The 24,008-nt window shown below is 47.7% G+C and overlaps 1 protein-coding gene across 3 annotated transcripts in view; it reads right to left on the bottom strand.

Annotated features, from left to right (window-relative positions):
• Positions 1-24,008, bottom strand: part of ELAVL1 (ELAV like RNA binding protein 1) — a 96,822-nt gene that overhangs the window by 37,202 nt on the left and 35,612 nt on the right. For all 3 annotated transcript variants that reach the window (XM_044998591.1, XM_044998592.1, XM_044998593.1), the window contains exon 2: positions 22,486-22,669. In XM_044998591.1, the coding sequence (XP_044854526.1) occupies positions 22,486-22,669 (184 nt within the window). The remainder of the gene's footprint in view (positions 1-22,485; positions 22,670-24,008) is intronic.

Below are 24,008 nucleotides of genomic sequence, written 5' to 3'. Positions count from 1 at the left end.
CGTGGGGGGAGCAAGGATGTTGGTGTTAAGTGCTGCACCATCGCGTCTATCTGCAGCATTCAGTAAAGATAGGGTGACATGTAAAAGAGTCAAGAGAGGATTGTTTTCCCTTTCACTTCTGGGGGTGGGTGGGGGGGTGCGTAAATTGCCTAGCTATGCCCTGACCCACCGCGGACACTGTTTTTGACCCTAGAAGCATTTGGAGCTCAGCCAAGAATGCAAATGCTTTTCAGAGACTGCAGGAACTGTGGGATAGCTTGAGTCCTCCAGTCCATGAGCGTCCATTTGATTCTTTGGCTTTCCGTTACGCTTGTCACGCAGCAGTGCGCTGAGTCCCTGCTATGGCATCTGTCTGGAGATATTTAAAAAATGATTTTGAATTTCGTCTTCTGTAACAGAGTGCTGATAGAACAGATTTGCCTGCCCTTACAGCGATCACGTCCGCATCGTCCATGCGGGAGCTCTTTCTTTATTTTGATTTTTAACTGCATCACCACCCGTGCTGATCGGAGCTCCACGCTGGGCAAACAGGAAATATTCAAAAGTTCGCGGGGCTTTTCCTGTCTACCTGGCCACTGCATCCGAGTTCAGACTGCTGTCCAGAGCGGTCAGTGGTGCACTGTGGGATACCGCCCGGAGGCCAATACCGTCGATCTGCGGCCACACTAACCCCAATCCGATATGGTAATACCGATATTAGCGCTACTCCTCTCGTTAGGGAGGAGTACAGAAACCGGTTTAAAGAGCCCTTTATACCGATATAAAGGGCCTCTTAGTGTGGACGGGTGTGGCGTTAAATCGGTTTTACGCTCCTAAAACCGGTTTAAACGCGTAGTGTAGACCAGGCTTAAATATCACACTGTGAGGTGAAGTGTCTGCTGATCAGGATGTCTGATCTTCCTATTATGTTGCGTTAGCAGCTCAGGGAAAGTGGGGGATGGGAAGTGGAGGGCAAGCTGACATGCAGAGAAGGTTGGGAAACCAGAACTGTCTGGGTCACAGTGGGACAATCAGGATAACCATTGCTCTCTCCTGCCTGATCTCGTGGAGTACTCGTGGCAGGAGTGGTGGTGGGAAGATGTAGTTGATCTGGTCCAACAAGCAGAGAATGAGTGCATTCAAAGTGGAAACCAATACTGCACTAGGAGAGGTATGTGCCTTGGGGGAGGCAAAGAGATCCCTTATCGGAGGCCCCCCCATTTGTTGAAGATGTCGCTTACTACGGTATCGTGGAATTCCCACTTGTGATCAGTCATGAACTGTCAGCTAAGAGAGTCTGCAATCAAGTTCTCAGTCCCTGAAGGATAGGTTGCAGATAAAAGGATCTTGTGGACGACGCACCAATATCATAGATTGACCACCTCACCACAAATAGAGCAGTTAACTTCATGCCCCCTTGTTTGTTGATGTAGTAAACAGTGGTGGTGTTGTCCAGAATGATAAGAACATGATGGGAGCAAATGGATAGGAGAAATGCTTGGCATGCCTTCCTTACAGCTCTGAGTTCTAGAATGTTGATGTGCCTCCTGAATTCCTGAGGGGTCAATGTTCCCTATGTTATGTGATCTCCCCACTTATGAAGGATGTGTTGGTGATAATCATCTTGTCCAGGGAGGATGGGAGAAAGAGGACCCTCACACAGACCTATTGGGAGTCTGTCCACCACTGGAGGGAAGAGTGTACTTCAGTAGGAACTGTTGGTATCAGATCCATGGCATGGCACACAGGTGAGTAAACTCTCTAGAGCCACATCTAAAAGCAGCAAAAGTGGAGGCGAGCCAAGGCAGTGATGTATGTGCCCACGGCCATATGGCCAAAGAGGGATAGGCAAGTCCTGACCGGGACAGAAGGACCATTGACTACTCGGGCTACGAGTTCCTGCAGAGAGACTGGAATATGTTCCTTGGTAGGTACGCTCGTGCTATGATTAAGTTGATGCAGGCCCCTATACATTCTAGGGACCATGTGGGGTCCAAAGTTGATTTTTCAACATTGATGCTCACCCCAAGGGTCTGAGCAACATGGAGGTGGAAATCTGGACTTCATCTCTGGACCATGCTGCTAAGAGCCAGTCATTGAGATAGGTGTTATGGGGTCCTTGTAGTCCGCTGAGATAGGCCCCTATGATGGAGAAAGCTTTGGTGAAGACCCTGGGAGCAGTGGTGAGTCCAAATGGCAGGACCCTGTATTGAAAGTGCTGAAGGCCCACCCTAAACATCAGGAACCTTTGGTGGGACGGATGAATGTTTATATGAAAATAAGCATCCTGAATATTGAAAGCCATAAGCACATGCCTTCTTCGAATGACGGGATGACAGCTGCTAGAGGTGACCATATGAAACTTGGGTTTTGCGGATAAAGCAACTGAGATGATAGAGATACAGGATTGGGCTCCACCCATCCTTCTTTTGGGGTATCGGGAAGTAAGTTGAATAGTAAAATCCAGAGGAACCCACTCCATCGCCCCTCTTTGTGGTCAGGAGGATGCTGTCATGAGTTGTCCTTCAGGAGGGATCAGGGACGGGGTTGTGAATGAGGTAGCATAAAGAACTCGATCATATAGCCCTAGTGGATGACATTTAGCACCCACTTGTACAGTAACTCCTCACTTAAAGTCGTCCCGGTTAACACTGTTTCGTTGCTGATCAATTAGAGAACATGCTCGTTTAAAGTTGTGCAATGTTCCCTTATAACATTGTTTGGCAGCTGCCTGCTTTGTCCACTGCTTGCAGAAAGAGCAGCTCGTTGGTGCTAGCTGGTGGGGGCTTGGAGGGTGGACTGGCAGCTCCCCTAAGTTCCCTGTGTGGCAGCCGCCCAGCAGGCTAATCAATTGCCAGCAGTTCAGCTGTATCTCCTCCCACTGCCATGTGCTGCTCCTGCCCTCTGCCTTGGAGCTGCTCCCAGGAGCCTCCTGATTGCTTGGAAGGAGAGAGAACGGGTGGGGGGGGGAGGATGAGGGGGATAATGTCAGGGTGTCCCCCTCCCCCCTGCTCACCCCATCTCCATAGAGCGGGGGGGGGAAGAGGGGAGAGACAGGACAACACACAACAGGGCTCAGGACAGAGGGAGCTTGCTGGGAGCAGCTGCTGTCTCAATTTGCTGATCTACTTAAAAAGGCAATGGACTTAGAGTGCGGTCAGTGTACTTAAAGGGGCAATGCATATCAGTGTGTGTGTGTTTATGTGTGTCTGTCTGCCATGCTGTCTCCCCTCCCTCCATTTGTGCTGCCTTGTAGCATGTGAGGCTACATTAACAACATGTTAATCCTCGAGGGCTCAGCCGAGTGCTAGTTCATCATTTAGTAGTAAGGCAGTCCCTGGGAAATATCCCACCCTCTGACTTCACCACCTCAACCAAGCTTCACAGTCATCATTGCTGTGTACAGTATAAAATTGTTTAAAAAACGTGTGTGTGTGTGGGGATAGATAGTCTTTTGTCTGGTGAAAAAAAAATTCCCTGGAACCTAACCCCTCTCCCCTTACATTAATTCTTATGGGGAAATTGGATTTGCTTAACATCGTTTTCGCTTAAAGTCAGATTTTTCAGAAACATAAATACAATGTTAAGTGAGGAGTTACTGTACGTTGTTATTGCGCTTCAAGCTTGTAAAGAGTGCTAGACGACACCCAGACGGAGTGGTGTGGTTGTATGGCAGCAGGCAAGGTGGCTAACAGCTCTCTAGAGTTCCTCAGAAATACCTCTTCTGTACTGGTTGCATCTGGGAGGAGGAAAAGACTGTGAGGGTGGATCCTGGAAGATGAGATTTTTGAATCTTCTGATGCTTCCTTGGTGTTTCATAAGGCTGTTGACGAAAAAACTGGGAGGTTCTGTAATGCTATGCGAGCTGCGGCAGTAGAACTTAAGTTTCAGCACACGTGTGTAAATACTCAAAATGGAATGTAGCTCTCAAAATCTTGAGGGTGTGGAGAGAATCATCAGGTCTTTGATGGTATTTTGTACCTCCCTGGGTAAACCAGACAAATGGAGCCACCACTACCTCCTCATGACGATGTGCCCATGGCCATTTAGTGCGATGAGGTATCTGCTGCATGTACCTCTGATTGGACTGAGGTCCTTGCTACCAGCTTCCCCCCTCCACAATTATTGCCTGGAATCGGGTCTGGTCCTATTGTGGCAGTTTCTTAGCAAAATCCTTCAATTTTCTGTAATTCAGGAAATCATATGTGGCAAGTAACGCCTGATCATTCGAAATCCTGTATTGAAGGCTGGCTGAAAAGACGACTTCACAGCCTGAAAGGTCCAGTTGCTTGCCCTTCTTGTTGGATGGGGTGAAGTGTGGATGCTGTTTCCTAGCCCGTTCTGTCACTGCATGTACCACAAGTTAAGTGGGAGGTGGATGTGAGAACAGAAACTCAGACCCCTTGACTGGTACATAGTATCTTTTTCTGCCCCCCTCCCCCTTTTGGGTAGGCGTATGTGTGGCTGGCATATGCCAAACTGTGTGAGCTGGCTCAAGGATGGCATCGTTGATTGATATCGAGGCCAAGCAGAGTCACTCTGAGAGAAGTATATCCAGCAGCTTATGCTGAGTGTCTTGGATCTCCTCCAGGGGAATGTGAAGCTCTCCAGCCACTCCACTCAGGAGATCCCGGAATTGCTAGCAGTCATCAGAAGATGGGCAGGACGCTGAAACCACTGCCACATCAGGAGAGGATGATGGGACTTTCTCCTGTTCCAGCAGTACCGTCTGAAACACTCATCTTCCATTACAGGTTCCAAACGTCGACTTGAAAGCACCTCAGATGGTGAAATAGGCGAAGCCTCCCTGACAAAATGGACAGGTTCTGAGAGAAGGTATTGGGGCCAGGATCCCCAATAGGGCCAGCAGGATGGATCCAGAGGGTGCTGAGGAGGGCCCCATGGTGCAAGGAAAAAGACGGTTACTCACCGTTGTAACTGTTGTTCTTCGAGATGTGTTGCTCATATCCATTCCATGTAGGTGTGCGCGCGCTGCGTGCACGTTCGTCGGAAGACTTTTACCCTAGCAACTCAGTGGGTCGGCTAGGCGCCCCCTGGAGTGGCGCCACCATGGCCCCGGATATATACCCCAGCCGACCCACCCACTCCTCAGTTCCTTCTTGCCGGCTACTCCGACAGTGGGGAAGGAGGGTGGGTTTGGAATGGATATGAGCAACACATCTCGAAGAACAACAGTTACAACGGTGAGTAACCGTCTTTTCTTCTTCGAGTGATTGCTCATATCCATTCCATGTAGGTGATTCCCAAGCCTTACCTAGGCGGTGGGGTCGGAGTGAGACGTGGCGGAATGTAAAACCGCTGAGCCGAAGGCCGCATCATCTCTAGATTGCTGGACCAGAGCGTAGTGTGAAGCAAACGTGTGGACCGATGACCAGGTCGCTGCACGGCATATCTCCTGGACTGGTACGTGTGCCAGGAAGGCGGCTGAAGAAGCCTGAGCCCTGGCAGAATGGGCAGTGAGGTGGCCCGCTGGGACATGGGCCAAGTCATAGCACGTACGGATGCATGCTGTTAGCCAAGAGGAAATCCGTTGAGTGGAGATAGGAAGGCCTTTCATACGGTCCGCAACTGCCACAAAAAGCTGGGGGGACTTATGGAAGGGCCTTGTGCGGTCAATATAAAATGCAAGCGCCCTGCGGACATCTAGGGAGTGCAACCGCTGCTCCCGTAGAGATGAATGAGGTTTAGGGAAGAAAACTGGGAGGAAGATGTCCTGATTGGTATGGAAGGCCGAAACTACTTTAGGGAGAAAAGCGGGATGTGGCCACAACTGAACCTTGTCCTTGTGAAAGACAGTGTAGAGTGGGTCTACGGTGAGTGCTCGGAGCTCGGAGACCCTCCTGGCCGAAGTAATGGCCACCAGAAAAACTGTCTTCCATGACAGGTATAGGAGAGAGCAGGTTGCCAGCGGCTCAAAGGGCGGACCCATAAGCCTGTTCAGTACTAGGTTGAGGTCCCAGGTAGGGGCAGGACGACGGACTTGAGGGTAGAGGCGTTCCAACCCCTTGCGGAACCTAGCAACCACCGGGTGAGAGAACACAGAGTGCCCACCCTCGCCGGGATGGAAAGCGGATATGGCCGCTAAGTGGACCTTCAGGGAAGATATGGCGAGGCCTTGCTGTTTAAGGTGCCAGAGGTAGTCTAGAATGACTGGAACGTGGACCTCCGAGGGCGCAAGAGTCCTTGCTGCACACCAGACCGAGAAACGCTTCCACTTGGCCAAATACATGGACCGAGTGGAAGGTTTCCTACTACTGAGCAGGATGTGTTGCACGGGGCGGAGCAGCGCAACTCCGAGGTGTCTAGCCACGCAGGAGCCACGCTGTGAGGTGGAGAGCCAGGAGGTCCGGATGGCGGAGACTGCCGTGCTCCTGGGTTATAAGGTCCGGGCAGAGGGGGAGGGTGATCGGAGGGGACACAGAGAGGCTGAGCAGCGTGGTGTACCAGGGCTGCCTGGGCCACGCTGGAGCAATCAGGATCAGATGAGCCCTGTCCTGTCGGAGCTTCAAACAGAACCCTGTGAACTAGTGGGAACGGGGGAAACGCATAGAGCGGTTGGTGCGTCCACAGAATGAGAAACGCATCCGAGACCGATCCTGGCGAGTGGCCCTGGAACGAGCAGAACGCTTGGCACTTCCTGTTCGCGCGTGTCGCGAATAGGTCCACCTGGGGAAAGCCCCACTTGCAGAAGATCGCATGGATAATGTCCGGTCTTATGGACCACTCGTGGCACAGGAAGGATCTGCTCAGCCGATCCGCGAGTGTTCTCCAAACTCCCGGGAGAAAGGATGCCACCAAGTCGATTGTATGTGCTATGCAGAATTCCCACGACTCGATGGCCTCTAGGCAAAGAGGGGAGGAGCGAGTGCCTCCCTGCTTGTTTATGTAATACATGGCCGTTGTGTTGTCCGTAAAGACGGAGACACAACGGCCTGACAGAAGCTTGAGGAATGCATGGCATGCTAGGCGAACCGCTCTGAGCTCCCGCACGTTTATGTGAAGGGAGAGTTCCTCCAGCGACCACAGGCCTTGGGTGCGCAGGCGGCCGAGGTGGGCTCCCCAGCCGAGGGATCATGCGTCTGTCGTCAAAGACAGGGTGGGCTGCGGCGGACGGAACGGCAACCCCGCACACACCATGGAGGGGTTCAGCCACCAGTCGAGGGATCGATGCGCACTCGGTGGATCGGTGACTAATGTGTCCATCGTGTCCCTGCCTGGACGGTATACTGAATGGAGCCACGACTGAAGAGGGCGAAGTCGGAGCCTGGCGAATTTGGTGACATAGGTACACGCCGCCATGTGGCCCAGTAGAGCGAGGCAAGTGCGGACCGAGGTCGTGGGAAAGGCCTGAAGGTTGTGGATGATGGTTGCCAGCGCCAGGAACCTTGGCTGAGGAAGACAGGCCTTGGCCAGAATAGAATCCAAGGTCGCTCCTATAAAGTCCAGCCTCTGAGTGGTAACCAGGGTGGATTTGTCTACTCTGAGCAGCAGGCCGAGGCTCGTGAACAGGTCCTTTGCCACTCGCACATGCTTCCTGACTTGTTCCTGGGAGGGCTCCCTTGAGGAGCCAGTCGTCCAGGTAGGGGAACACATGGATCCCTTGACGACAGAGGTGGGCGGCCACCACTGCCATGCACTTTGTAAACACTCGAGGCGCTGTGGAGAGGCCGAAGGGAAGGACCGCAAACTGAAAATGCCGATGGTCCGCTACAAAGCAGAGGTATGGCCTGTGCGGACGAAAAATGGCTATGTGAAAGTAAGCGTCTTTCATGTCGAGGGCAGCATACCAGTCCCCGGGATCCAAGGACGGGATAATGGTCCCTAGGGAGACCATCCGGAACTTTAACTTTATTAGGAATTTGTTGAGGCCGCGTAGGTCTAGGATAAGCCTGAGACCCCCTTTTGACTTGGGAATCAGGAAGTAACGGGAGTAAAACCCCTTGCCCCATTCCTTCCTTGGCACCTCCTCTATTGCTCCGATGTCGAGAAGCGTTTGGACCTCTTGTAAGAGGAATTGCTCGTGAGAGGGGTCCCTGAAGAGGGACTGGGAGGGAGGGCGGTAAGGCGGGGTAGAAGCAAACTGGAGGTGGTATCCTTGCTTCACGGTGCGCAGGACCCAGGTGTCCGAGGTCAGGTGGGACCATGCAGGGAAAAAATAAGAGAAAGGATCCTGAACTGGAAGTGGTATGCTGTCCCCGGGCGCACCTTCAAAAGGACGATTTCGGGTCCGGTTGCGGTTTGGAGTGGCCACGATTTTGGCCAGATCCCAAAAAGCGCCTGCGGCCTCCGCGTCCTCGGCGTCTGCCGAAGTCTTGTCTCTGCCTAGGGACAGAGTACAGGCGGAAGAAGGGCTGGGGGCGGTAGGTGCGCCGCTGGGTCACGGGAGTACGCATACCCAGGTTACGCATAGTAACCCTACTGTCTTTTAAATTCTGGAGTCTGCTGTCAGTTTTCTCCGAGAATAAATCCTTGCCCTCAAACGGCAAGTCCTGAATGGTATACTGGAGTTCGGGCGGAAGGTTGGAAGCCTGCAGCCAGGAGATGCGCCTCATGGTAACACCGGCCGCCAAGGTCCTGGCTGCGGAGTCCGCCGCGTCCAGGGAAGCCTGCAAAGAGGTCCTGGCCACCTTTTTCCCTTCCTCAAGGAAGGCCTTAAACTCCTGGCGGGAATCTAGGGGAAGCAACTCCCAGAATTTAGCCATCTCTGCCCAGGTGTTATAATCGTAGCGACTCAGCAGAGCATGCTGATTTGCTACGCGCAGCTGCAAGGCACCCGCCGAATACACCTTGCAGCCCAGAAGGTCCATCCGTCTGGCCTCCTTGGATTTTGGAGCGGGGGCCGGCTGCCCATGGCGCTCCTTATCATTGACGGACTGGACCACCAGGGAGGAAGGAGGAGGATGCATATAGAGGTACTCATACCCTTGGGATGGCACCATATATTTCCGCTCGACTCCCTTTGCTGTCGGCGGAATAGATACCAGCGATTGCCACAATGTATCTGCCTTAGCTTGGATTGTTTTAATAAACGGCAGAGCCACTCTGGTGGGCGCGTCAGCCACCAGGATGCTGACGACAGGGTCCTCGACCTCTGGGACCTCCTCCACCTGGAGATTTATGTTGAGGGCAATTCTCCTGAGGAGGTCCTGATGTGCCGCAAGGTCTACTGGGGGCGGACTCGAAAACGATGAGCCAGCCACTGCCTCATCCGGCGAAGAGGAGGACGAGACGCCGGGGGCAAGGGCATCCTGTATCTGCTCCTGCTCAAGGTACATCGGTGAGGTGGAGGCCTGAGCTAACTGGACGTCCGTGCCAGCTGGCGGAGGACGACTAACCGTAGCCTCAGGGGCACGATGCTCTGAAGAGGCGGCCTGCGAGGGAACCAGAGGAGCACCTTGGGCCTGATGGTATGCCCATGGTGTCCAAAAGGGCCACTGCTGAGCACTTTGCTCCTGGGAATGGGCTTCCTGAAACAGGCCCTCCGGCACATCCGCTTCATGGTCCTGGGAGTAGTAACTTCCCGCTTGGGACGAAGCCGACGGATGTCTGGAAGGCCATGGCGGAGCAGAGAGGCCTTGGGCCAATGTTCCCACCGATCTGGTGCTCTTCTGCACAGGGGATCGGTGCCGTGAAGAACTCCGGCGCCGAGAACGAGACCGGGACCTACTACCGGCCCGGTACTGGGAGGTCGACCGGGACCTGGAGTAGCGGTATTGGGAGCGGCTCCTGGGAGAGCGGTGCCGTGAGCGGTGCCGGGACCGTGAGCGGTGCTGCGGATAATAAGACAGCAACCGGGATGGAGAACGGTGCCGCGAGTCAGACCGGCGCCGTGTGGTGGAGCGGGCCGGGACTGCAACCAGCGTGAAGAGCGGGAATGGGGCCGGGACCTGGAACGCCTGCGGGACCGCGATCGAGAGCGATGCCGGTCAGGAGCGCTGACAGAAGCTGGGCGAATCAGGGCTGGCTTCCCGATCGACTGGACTACCCGCACTGGCGGTGCCGGGGGTGGCGGCGGTGCCGGGTCCGACAGCGCGATTAGGTCCTTCGCCACTTCACAGACCTCCGGCGTGGATGGTATAACCAGCTCAACCACGGCGGGTGCCGGGGAGACAGGTGCCGGACTCGACGGCCCTTGGCGGACCGGAGTCGACGGTAACGGCTTAGCAGGAGCCGTGGTGGCAGCAGGCACCGGGCGGTGCGACGGAGCTGTGCTTCGGGTGGTGCCAGAGCGGCAGGGGTCTTAACCTTCTTCGCTCTGGGCGAGAGCGAGCGCCTCTGGCTTGACTTGGGGGCCGGGGACGTCCGGTGCTGGGAAGGAGTGGGCGCCCCGGTGCGGCCCAGTGCCGAAGAGGAACTCCTCGAGTCCGATGGTGGCGCACTCGGTGCCGAGGATGGAGGGGTAAGAGCTGCCTCCATAAGGAGCTGTTTAAGTCTAATGTCCCGCTCCTTTTTAGTGCGAGGCTTAAATGACTTACAAATCGAGCACTTGGCAGATAAGTGCGACTCGCCGAGGCACTTCAAACAGGAGTCGTGCGGATCTCCTGTGGGCATTGGCCGATGACAAGCCGAGCACGGCTTGAATCCCGGGGAGCCGGGCATGTGCTCCAGTCCCGGTACGGGGAGGGCCTAAGCCCTGAACCCGACTAAACTCACTAAACACTAACTTAACAATTAAGAATTAACTACACTTATCTAAATTCCAACTAAATCTACAACTATATACACAAAGAGAACGAGAACTACGAGAATGCTAGGGAGATGGAGGTCAGCTAAGCTGCACTCCACTGTTCCAACGACCGACACGGGCGGTAAGAAGGAACTGAGAAGTGGGTGGGTCGGCTGGGGTATATATCCGGGGCCATGGTGGCGCCACTCCAGGGGGCGCCCAGCCGACCCACTGAGTTGCTAGGGTAAAAGTCTTCCGACGAACGTGCACGCGGCGCGCGCACACCTACATGGAATGGATATGAGCAATCACTCGAAGAAGAACCAGTGGCTCCACGGCAGCTGGAATGGAGAATACTGTCATAATACAGAAGCCCTCAGTGTGTACTCATAGTGGCAAAAAGGGATGGATGGTCCCTAACCCTCATCCAAGTCCTCTGAAGATGAAAACTCGGAGACCAGTTCCATTGGCAGTACCATCGGAGCTGGCAGAAGAACGTGCACTGCTGGAGTGAGGGGCGAGAAGTGCCTCAGATGTGGCATGTCTGATGCCAGATATAACATCTCCCTGGAAGTAGAGGGCTCCAGAAAGCATGGGGACCTTGGTACTCCCAGAACAAACACTTACTAGGGTTCTGGCACTTTTCCCAACCTCCCTGGAGTCAAGAGCGCTTTCTCGGTCCCCGGAACCAAAATGGAAGCGATGGTCTTCCTTGGAGCTTATGGCTCTCTGGCTCTGAGCGATGCTAATGTTGACTTGTGTGTGTGGGTCCACACTCAGTACTGGTGGATCTGTGGATTTATGCAGCTTCTTTTCATGTTTGTGCACTTTAGGTTGCACTCCGTCCCCATGACTAGAACTCACGGAAGGAGTCTCTCCCTTCTTAGGTTTAGAAGAAGACTTACTGCCATGCTTATGTGCATGTCTCCTTATCTCCTGACTAGGCCCAGGCACATGGTCCACAATGGTGGTACTGCTGGTACCGGCTTCGAACTTCATAGTTGAAGGCACACTGCTGGTAGCCTCAGGTTGACGTACAGGGGGTTGCCTGGCCAGGGTCAAAGTGAGGTCTCATGGCAACTTCCATGAGGTACTTCTGGGAGGTGCAAAGTCTGGGTATGGCTTGGGAAGAACTGGCAGATACTGCACCTGGATGAAATGTGGGCTTCTTCCAAACAGTAGATGCAGTGTTGATGTTCATAGCTGACCAAGAAGGAATGCAGGCAGGAGGCGCAGATTTTAAAGCTTGGGGTTCTCTGCATAGGCCAGTAGCCGCACATGGGTGGTGGTGGTGGTGGGTGTTCACTGGGAATAAAACATCCCAAAAAGGAACCCCGATTCTCCTAACAAACTACTAAAACTACTATAAAATCTACAGAAATAGTTTTACAGTTTTTACCATGTACATTTTTTTTTTAAATAATAAAGTGAATCACACGCAAGAGGACACTAATAGTTCCGACCTGGACCATGTGGCAGTCAGAAGGAACTAGAGATGTGACTGGTCCAGTCTGCCCTTTATCACCTCAGACAAAACCATGAGGCAAGCCATGGGCGCATGCGCGGATCAACGAACACTATTACCTGAAAAAAATCTCCAGATCCAAACACACGGTGCACATGCATAAGCCCTCACTGGAATACAATAGGGACCAATCACTCGAAGAAGAACTGTCTTTTCAGTTTAAAGTAGAAAAAAATACCTAGATGACAAAGAGGTTCACCAATGACTATTTTTGTATAAGATTTCTCTAAACAAAATGATTTTTTTGTAATTGTTAATATTACACTTGTGGTGCTTGTGTGGTAGAGAGATTTGTAAAATTGCTAAACTACTTCCTAAATAAACAGTTATTTTAAGGGGGAAATCATAATAAAGGCGCCCCTTCTTCCTTAATTTTGCCCACATCATTTTCTTGCCCCACAGAACCTGGGCCTCAAGTCAATGCCTAGCATACATACTAAGGCTATAGCTACAGAACAGCTTATATTGGTATAACTTATATCACACAGGGGTGTGAATAAACCACCACCGAGTGACATAAGTTACACTGACAAAGTGCTCGTGTGCATAGTGTACGTTGGTGGAAGAGCTTGTCCTGCAGACATAGCTGCTGCCGTTCGCTGAGGTAGTTTTATTGAGAGAGCATCTTCACCCAGACGCGCTGCAGCGGCATCAGTCCAGCTGTGCCGCTGCGCTTAATGTGCAGCTATGCCCCCAATGAGGCAGTTATCTGAAGCCCTCACCCCACCCCTGCCTCATTCAAAGGTGTGTAACAAATAAAGCAGGGAACTACAGGAAGAGAAAGGATGGGCTTGTGGTTTAGGAAGTGCATTGGGGCTGCTTCAGAAAGTGGGCAAAAGTAAGATCATCCTGGACAGACACTGCTTTGTCTTCCTCCTCAGTGGATATTTACATAGCTTTTGAGGAATCATCAGCCCATCACACTCTAAACAGTCATATTTCTTTTCAGCACTATCCCTTTGCCCCCAGTTAGGTGAGAGGCTGAAGCATTGTTAAGGGGGGCTGGGATAGCCTATGAACCTTGGGCAATCATTGACATGAATTATATCAAAGACAAGGGTGTTACATATCCACAAAACAGCAGCACAAAACAGGCTAGAGGTGCAGTTTTCTGCATCAAGCCAGGAGAAATTTCCATGGTGCCCAACCTTCCAACCAAGCCAGCCACCAAGACCTCCAAGTGTGATATGACAATCAAACAGCACTTGGAAGTTCAACCTCCTTTGAGGAGTTAATCAACCAACTAAGCAATGCAAAGGCTCTCAGGACAAAACCCTCAGCCCCGACACTCTGCACAGAAGTCAGATGATTGCTTTGAAGCAAGCACAGAAGCATAACCACTCCAACAGAACACAGAAATTCAAGGTGAGTGCTCCATCTAGTTCAGTATCCTAGCTCTAAAACTGAAGCAGCTGGCATTGGCCACAAGATACCAAAAAAACCCGAACAGATATGGGGGCAACCTGCTCCCAGGGAAGTTTCCTCCTAAACCCCAGAAGTTAGAGGTTAGATTATGCCCTAAAGTAATGGTTTTAGATACTAGTTACTAAAACTTTGGAAGGTAACTCTGGATGTTGCCCTCGAGGAAAGCAGTTCCTTCTCTACTTAGGCACAAGTAGCTTAAGCGCCATTAACCTCTGGGAAAGCACAGCAATTTTGAATAAGATAATTGCGAATGTAATGGGAAAGATAGAAAAATAGTTAATAACATTGCTTAAACATTAATTTCTTCAACGGTTAAAAAAATAATAGTAATTGGAGGATAACTGGCAATGATATTTAACTATATGGAAAATGTAACTAAAGACAGCCATTTCTTAGCAAAAAGGGTTCAAAAAAAGACATTACACAAAGATTTATAGAATTTTATTTAAAGGACAAAGATACATTGCTCAGCAAAATAAAGAAAGTTAGCAGATGCCTCAGTACAAGTGACCATGATCTTATTTGCTGTGTGAAAACAGAATACAGTTCCAGCCAATAACATAGATTCTTGGCATTCTACTAAAAGGGCCATTTCTCAAAGCTAAAAATAATTATATGAAATACTGACTGGGAGCATAATGCTTCAGTTAGAGGGGCATCTTGGCTGAGAGGATATGAAAGGAACAATAAAATATAAGTCAGCATGCAGCAATCAGCAAATGGAAAAAAGGAAAATGGATTGCAATGAATATAAACTAGAAGTTAAGAATTGCAGTTGACTCATAAAGGAAGTTAAAGGTACCAATGGAGTAACAATGGCTAACAGGTTAAAGGACAATAAGGAAGAATATTTTTAATGAATCACGATGCACAGAAGGTAAAAGCATTTGGTTAATGTTTGTTCTGTATGAGGAACAAAGCTAGATAATGTATCCACCTCATAACCGCACCATTCCAGCAGTAACCAAGGAGGGTGTTAAGCAGCTTCTACTAAAGTTAAAAGCTTTCAATCAACAGATCTGGAAATGCTGCACCCAAGAGTCTGCAGGCCACTGGTGTTAGTTAAATAAACCTTGGAAAACAAATTCCAGAGATCAAGAAGAAAGTCAATGTTCTGACACTATTTAAAGAATAAAACAGGATGAGTAGCTAATTATAAGTTAGTTTGTTTGGCCTCAATGTCAGACAAAAATAATGGATCAATAAAGAGAAGACGGAAATATAATTAAATGACAATCAACATAGCTTAATGGAAAATAGGTGTTGTCAAGCAAACTTGATTTTTTTAACAACATTACAAATCTGGTTGATAAAAGTAACTTGATAGAATATAATGTGATATCTGTAAGGCATATGACTTATTACCTCAGATAAAAGTCTGCATTATATTAAATAAGTGGTTCTTAGACTTTTGTCCTGGTGACACTTTTCACACAGCAAGCCTCTGAATGCGACCCCCCCCCATATCAATTAAAAACACTTTTTAATACATTTAACACCATTATAAATGCTGGAGGCAAAGTGGGGTTTGGGCTGGAGACTGACAGCTCGCAACTCCCCCATGTAATAACCTCACGACCCCCTGAGGGGTCTTGATCCTCAGTTTGAGAACCCCTGCATTAAATCAATGATACTTGTTAGACTGGAGGAATGGGAGGAGGGGGAGAGCCCGGGCTGCTAGAGGGAGGAGACCCTGAGCCCTGAGACCCCCTGCTTCTCCCCCACAGCCGGAGCCCCGAGACTCCCTGCCCTGCCCCCTGCAGCTCAAGCCCCGAGACCACCCTGCCCCATTCTCCATAGCCGGAGCCCCAAGCCCCCCTCCCCCTGTAGCCCAAGCCTCGAGACCCCCTGGCTCCCCTCCGCCACCTGTTTATCCCCACCTCCCAAATGTGCATGGCACTTCTACATGAGCCCCAGCTACCCGGATTGACAGCCAGAGCTCTCAAAAATATATATATATAAATCTCACACACACACACACACACACACACACACACACACAGAGCTTGCGCCTCCCTTGACATGTTCCTGCTCCTACCTTGGGAGGCCTGCCCCATAGCTTAAGAACCACTGTTCTAGAGGGTTCCTGCCTCATCTGTCTCAGCCTTATGCCATTTAATTTATTTTTTTTTAAATCAATGACCTGGAAGAAAATATGAAGTCTTTGCAGATAAAATTTGCAGATGACTGAAAAATTGTAGTAGTAAACAATTCACACAGAGTAGTCTAGGTTGCTTGGTAAATTATGTAGAATATATTGAAACCATGAATTTCAAGTATCAGAGGGGTAGCAGTGTTAGTCTGGATCTGTAAAAGCAGCAAAGAATCCTGTGGTACCTTATAGACTAACAGACGTTTTGCAGCATGAGCTTTCGTGGGTGAATACCCACTTCTTCGGATGCAAGTGGTGGAAATTTCCAGGGGCAGGTTTATATAGGCAAGCAAGAAGCAAGCTAGACATAACGAGGTTAGTTCAATCAGGGAGGATGAGGCCCTGTTCTAGCAGTTGAGTGAAAACTAAGGGAGGAGAAACTGGTTCTGTAGTTGGCAAGCCATTCACAGTCTTTGTTTAATCCTGAGCTGATGGTGTCAAATTTGCAGATGAACTGGAGCTCAGCAGTTTCTCTTTGAAATCTGGTCCTGAAGTTTTTTTGCTGCAGGATGGCCACCTTAAGATCTGCTATTGTGTGGCCAGGGAGGTTGAAGTGTTCTCCTACAGGTTTTTGTATATTGCCATTCCTAATATCTGATTTGTGTCCATTTATCCTTTTCCTTAGAGACTGTCCAGTTTGGCCGATGTACATAGCAGAGGGGCATTGCTGGCATATGATGGCATATATTACATTGGTGGACGTGCAGGTGAATGAACCAGTGATGGTGTGGCTGATCTGGTTAGGTCCTGTGATGGTGTCGCTGGTGTAGATATGTGGGCAGAGTTGGCATCGAGGTTTGTTGCACGGATTGGTTCCTGAGCCTCTACATCCATGGTGGCCAGGATGGTGTTTTCACAGAGCCTCTCTACACCAACATCCCACACGCTGATGGAATACAAGCTGTCAGGAACAGTATCCCTGATGATGCCACAGCATAACTGGTTGCTGAGCTCTGTGCCTTTATCCTCACACACAACTATTTCAAATTTGATGACAATATATATCTCCAGATCAGTGGCACCGCTATGGGCACCTGCATGGCCCCACAATATGCCAATATTTTTATGGCTGACCTGGAACAACGCTTCCTCAGCTCCCGTCCACTCACGCCCCTTCTCTACCTACGCTACATTGATGACATCTTCATCATCTGGACCCATAGGAAGGAGACTCTGGAAAAATTCCACCACAATTTCAACAGCTTCCACCCCACCATCAACCTCAGCCTGGACCAATCGACACGGGAGGTCCACTTCCTAGACACTACGGTGCAAATAACTGATGGTCACATTAACACCACCCTATCCCGAAAACCTACCGACCGCTATGCCTACCTTCATGCCTCCAGCTTCCATCCCGGGCACACCACAAGATCCATTGTCTACAGCCAAGCACTGAGGTACAACCGCATCTGCTCTAACCCCACAGACAGAGACCAACATCTACAAAATCTCCACCAAGCATTCTCAAAACTACAGTACCCGCACGAGGAAATAAGGAGACAGATCAACAGAGCCAGACGTGTACCCAGAAGCCTCCTACTGCAAGACAAACCCAAGAAAGAAACCAACAGGACTCCACTGGCCATCACATACAGTCCCCAGCTAAAACCCCTCCAGCGCATCATCAGGGATCTACAACCCATCCTGGAGAATGATCCCACACTTTCACAGGCCTTGGGTGGCAGGCCAGTCCTCGCCCACAGACAACCTGCCAACCTGAAGCATATTCTCACCAGTAACTGCACACCGCACCATAGTAACTCTAGCTCAGGAACCAATCCATTCAACAAACCTCAATGCCAACTCTGCCCACATATCTACACCAGCGACACCATCACAGGACCTAACCAGATCAGCCACACCATCACTGGTTCATTCACCTGCACGTCCACCAATGTAATATATGCCATCATATGCCAGCAATGCCCCTCTGCTATGTACATCGGCCAAACTGGACAGTCTCTAAGGAAAAGGATAAATGGACACAAATCAGATATTAGGAATGGCAATATACAAAAACCTGTAGGAGAACACTTCAACCTCCCTGGCCACACAATAGCAGATCTTAAGGTGGCCATCCTGCAGCAAAAAAACTTCAGGACCAGACTTCAAAGAGAAACTGCTGAGCTCCAGTTCATCTGCAAATTTGACACCATCAGCTCAGGATTAAACAAAGACTGTGAATGGCTTGCCAACTACAGAACCAGTTTCTCCTCTCTTGGTTTTCACTCAACTGCTAGAACAGGGCCTCATCCTCCCTGATTGAACTAACCTCGTTATGTCTAGCTTGCTTCTTGCTTGCCTATATAAACCTGCCCCTGGAAATTTCCACCACTTGCATCCAAAGAAGTGGGTATTCACCCACGAAAGCTCATGCTGCAAAACGTCTGTTAGTCTATAAGGTGCCACAGGATTCTTTGCTGCTTTTACATGAATTTCAATATAGCCAAATACAAGTTCATGGATTTAGGAACAAAAACATACGCCAGTATTTACAGGAAGAGTAACTATTCTTGAAAACAATGACTGCAAAGTACTTAGTGTCATTGTAGTAGGCCACCTGAAGACAAGAGGGATGTTATGGCAAAAAAGGCTAACGAGATCCTTGGATGTATACACAGGGATCTAGTTAAGTGTAGGGAGACAGAATCACTTGCATATACAGCACTGGGAGACCGCTACTGGAATACCGCATCCAGTTCTGATACTCATACTTGAAAAGGAGATGGAAAAAACTGGAGAGAATTCAGAGAAGAGCTATGAAAGTGATTCAAGGAATGGAATACATGTCGTACAATGAGAAACTTAAGTTCAATGTTGCTAAGCAAAAAAAGTTAAAGGTCTTGATCATAGTCTACAGGCACCTACTGAGGTAGAAAGTATCTGACACTAGAAGACTAATCGAGCAGAGAATGCATAACAAGATCCAATGCCTGTAAATTCAATTTATTCAAACAGGAAATAAGACAAATTCTTAAAAGAAAGTAATTACCAATAAGGGACGAGGTAAATTCATTATCACTTAAAGTCTAAATAGAGAGGTTGCATATCTAACTCAACCACAAGTTACTGGGCCTGAAAGTGTTCATTTATATAGTAGGGACAAATAATTTCCTTCAATACAGGAATTACCATATGAATTCTTCAGCCTGTGTTATGCAGGCCAGACCATGCTCACAGTTGTCTTTTCTGGCCATAGATTAGATAGACAGAGATACAGCATGGCCAGAGGGCAGCAGGAGAGGGGTAGAAGGGAGCCTTATTCCCTGTAAGGGGAAGAAAGTTTGCTATAGATTAATCAGAGCACCTGAAGCAAGTCACATGATAAAAACCCCTGCTTTAATCAGACAGTGTGGGAGTTGGGGCAGAAAGGATTAGAGTTGGAGCAGAGAGCAGTTTGAAGGGAAGCAGAGGACAGTTTGGAGAAGTGCTGCGGTGGGCTAAGAAGTCCTAGACCCTAGGTAAGGGGCACCTGGCTTGTGCAGAGGGAGGGCAGGAAGCCTCCCCACAAGCTGAAGGGCAGGAGAAGGAAGTAGCCCAGGGGAGGGAACCGCCAGTTCAAGTGGTTCACCACTATCCTCAGGGCCCCTGGGCTGGGACCTGGAGTAGAGGGTGGGCCCAGGTCCCTCCCTCTCCACTCCCCTCCTCAAGGACACTAGTGGGGCAATTAATATTCCAATTCAGGGGCAAGAAATGGTGCCCTGAACCCCCCCAAAGAAGAGAAAGCACGAGACCCATCAATTTGCCACTTATATACACACACACACACACACACACACACACACAAACAAACCTAGGTATGTAATAGCTCTTTCTAGTTTGCTCGTGTCCAGCGCAGAACATATTATTCTAAGTGTGATCTTATATTACCAGAGACACAATGATGCAGTGGAATACAGTTTACGGCAACAACTGTGGTCAGACGGATTAATTTACAAGGTAAGATTACAATAACTAAATCTCACATAATTGAAGCAGCAACTAAGAAGAGAGTCATACCGGTGAGACTATTTCCAAAAACACTATTTGAAGGATTAAGACATCAAAGATGGACAGGAATTGCCAAAAGATGAAAAATCCACTCACTAACAATAAGTAGTTTTCCCTTGTAAGAAGGTCTAGGTCATCATTTCTGCAGAAAACAAGATTAAGTAAAAACACCATCATAAGGAGCAAAGATCATCTTCCAAATATTAACTGATGTCTAATGTCTTCTCAAAGCTGCATATAGCTCCAATGTCTGTGCTGCTGCTCATAGATTCCACCCCATAGCTGCTTGGGAAAGTAATGAAACACAGTCAAGTACTGGAGCTATTCATAGCAAAGGATGATCCAAAAACGCAAGCCAGATGAGGCGATAAAATACCACAAAAAGAACACGAGTACTTGTGGCACCTTAAAGACTAACAAATTTATTTTAGCGTGAGCTACAGCTCACTGCTTCGGATGCATAAAATGGAACACACAGACAGGAGATATTTATACATACAGAGAACATGAAAAGGTGGAAGTATGCATACCAACAGGAAGAGTCTAATCAATTGAGATGAGCTATCATCAGCAGGAGGAAAAAAAACTTTTTGAAGTGATAATTAAGATGGCCCATAGAAGGTGTGAGGAGAACTTAACATAGGGAAATAGATTCAATTAGTGTAATGACCCAACCATTCCCAGTCTTTGTTTAGGCCAGAGTTAATTGTATCTAATTTGCATATTAATTCGAGTTCAGCAGTTTCTCTTTGGAGTCTGTTCCAGAAATTTTACACCAGACCCTCCAGAATGGGATGCAGTGGTAGTGGAAAGGGAAGGAGGAGGGGAAAAAAGTTTCTTCCCTCCAAGAAGCAAAAAAGAGTAAGAGTGGGCAAGAGAAATGAAAGTGGAAAGCTCTTCAGATTTATCTTGGATGCTTAGGAGACAGAAGCTGATGTGGAAGACCAAGCCCATCAGCTGGATCCACAGGCAAATCTAGAGATGAATTCCTCCTCCCCAGCAGATGAACGAGGTGTGTGGCTGGGCTTGCTATTCAGTTACAGGCCTCACTGTTGGCTCTCCATTCTCCATCTTTCATATAAGTCTTTGGTTAATAAGTGTTTTAGTCTAATACAAAGATTATCTAGCTAGGAGTAATTAAGGAATGGAACAATTAAGATGACCAGGAAAAACATTCCTGTCAGTTAATGTATAAGGTTGCAAAGTAGATTCCCCAAGAATGTGGTGGAATGTCTCTAGTCCCAATTATAGTGCTTAAGACATTTTAAACTAGTCTGAACAAAATAATGGACAATGTGCTGTAGAATTCAGTCCTGCACTGACTGGGAAATGGACTGGATGGCTTACTATCACAGGTCTTCTCCACCCCTACATTGTCAAGCTTCTGTGTAAACCCCTCATGAACTAGTTCTGCTCATACTACCCACATATCCACATGCCATATAAAGTAGTTTCAGCTAAAGAAGGACTCTGAAAAGTTCTGGAAAAAATGAGAACAGAGATCAGAAGTCATACTAGTCATCAATGTTATAATTAAAGTTTCAAAACCATTTCCGCTGTAGTAACCTGTTCTCACATGCATGCTTTCTAAAATATTCACCTTCTGCATAAAATTTTACATGCTTCATCTCTAGCAAAACTGACATTCTGTACAAATATTAATTTTTATTTATGAGGATAACAACCACTGAATTTTGAAGCTTCAGACTTGGTATATAAAATAGGCCTTAATGAACAATATGGGCTTTGCTAATTTTGAAGAAGCGAGTAAGAATCTTTGAAATGCAGGATTCACCAAGTACTATAGAAAATTCCACTAGGCTGTTAGCTGCATGCTTAGACATGAGTGTAGGCAAACATGTATCCACAGTCAGTTAGCTGCACAGCTACTTGGTTATAGGAATTTACAACCTCACCTACTGAAGCAGGAGATTGTAAACTCAAAAGATTCTGAACAAGGATGAGCAGAACTTGTAAATATAGGAAACTGCTTAGCATGTCAAAAATTACAGTGCCTTTATACTCTAACCACCTCATTATTTCCACTCCAAGAAGCTGATAAAAGCTCTGCTAGTGAACCATGTTAGCTAATAAACTGAATAGGTGTATCAAGAAAGTTACGGCTCTGATTTCATTTGTTGAATTTCAAAGAACCATCAAGTTCCACAAGTCTAAGCAGCTGTGTTTATTACTTTTCCCTGAGCCCCATCCTGCCTTCTTCCTTAAAGAGCTTGGGAAGTTAAAATGGAATTAGCATTAGAGCAATGTTAAGGTCACAAAATAAAGCACTCAAATAAGAAAATTCCTTAAAGTAAGGTTATCCTGCAACAATACATAAGGCACGTTGCACATGTAGTATTTTCCTGTTTTGAAGACTCTTATTGTTTGCACAGTCTATGTCTCACCTTATTCAGTAAGGTCAAGTTAATATTGCAGAAGAACTTACGAGTTGAAGAGACCTGTTCACACCAGGGTCTGAATTAAATTAATGAGTTGCACCTCCTAATCCAAGAGATGAATTTAACTCCTTCATTTATGAAATGTCTTGACTTTATAATACTTTATTTCTTAATCTTAACATTGCATTAAATCTAGTTGTGTTCATTCCTGTTCGCTGCAGACAATATACACAGATATCCAAAATATCTACTTGAACTGCATTTAGTCAAGGGTTTGAGCAAGTAGTCTACCACAAAGCAAAAACTCTTACAGACTAGATTATACCTGCAACTTTGTCCCGAATAAGTTTAGCTGATTCAACTTCGCCAATACTGCTAAACAGACTCCGTAACTCATCCTGTGTCATGTTTTGAGGGAGGTAGTTCACGATTAAATTTGTTCTACCAATATCATCCCTGCAATCTTCAGCCATGTGATCTTCATAACCATTAGACATTCTATAAAATATCTGCAAAGAGAAAAATCACAAATAAGGTCTACAACTTCATTTTAAAATAAATTGAACTTTCTCTGCCTGTATTCAATTGAAAGCTTTTTACTTTAGGAAGATGAAAACAAGTAGCTATTTCAAAACTATATATTATCTTAATTTCCTAAAGGAAAAGTCCAGTGTTTTTCAAAAAATTCCAGACTATTTCATTCTCTCAAACTAACAAACGTGAACCACTGAAAAGCCCCCCAGATGTTCATTTCAATAAATTGGAAAAAAAAATAGAAAAGAAGAAAAAAAGAAAAGAAAAAAAAAACAGGAGTGCAAATAGATTTTAGGTACATTTCAATGTATAACAAACCACATACACAAAACTGTTAAAAAGAGTTGCTATTATAATACATATGAGCAAGGGGCTGAACTCAGATTGCAGGGGCAACAGCTTCACCCAAGGTAACATCAGAAATCTATGGCAGAGACTGAAATAGAAGCTAGTTCTCTTGGGTTCCAGTCCAGTGCCTTAACTACAAGTTATTTTCTTACAAACTTCTGCCTTATACACTGTCGAGCCTTTATACAGAATGAGGCCTGGGTGTTGCAGAACTGACAGCACGTGACCACATGAAGACTTTAATCATTCATAATACATACAGAAAAGGCAAATTAAGATTGCATAAGAACCTTAATTCTGGCATTTCCTAATTTAGGGCTTGACTTTGAAACTCAAACATGCTTTTAACAGGGGTGGGGTTTTTTATTACAATTTAAGTTTAAAAAAAAAATGAAAAAAAATCCAGAAGTTTCATGGGAAGTCATACTGACCTCCCCACCCAACTTAAGTCATCATCAGGACTTGAATCCAGAACTTTTTAATCCACAACAGAGATGTACTACCTGAGCTAAATGAATAACTAGTCACAATATCAGGCTGTTACCCACTATGTGGACCAGCCACCCAAAGGGCAGTGACTTACACAACTATCTGGGAATGTTGAAAATCAGAATTGCCAGGTTCTATTCCTGGCTCAGGAGGGAAATGGGGCCTAGTGGTTATAGAAAACCCAGACAAAAACACACAGGTCTGGCACATGCATTCTCAAAAACAAAGTAGCTAGATGGCTGAGACTTGGTCTACAACATTAGAGACTTGTGGCACCTTAGAGACTAACAAGTTTATTTGGGCATAAGCTTTCATGGGCTAAACCCCACACTGTTGTTTTTACTGATACAGACTAACACAGCCATCCCTCTGAAATTAGGACTAGGGCTATGGCTACACTTGCACTTCAAAGCACTGCCACGGCAGCGCTTTGAAGCGCTAAGTGTAGTCAAAGTGCCAGCGCTGGGAGAGAGCTCT

Source organism: Mauremys mutica, chromosome 24, assembly GCF_020497125.1.
Source record: "Mauremys mutica isolate MM-2020 ecotype Southern chromosome 24, ASM2049712v1, whole genome shotgun sequence".
NCBI lineage: Eukaryota > Metazoa > Chordata > Testudines > Geoemydidae > Mauremys > Mauremys mutica.
Note: the sequence above shows the minus strand (reverse complement) of the source record. Positions and strands in the feature narration are given on the sequence as shown.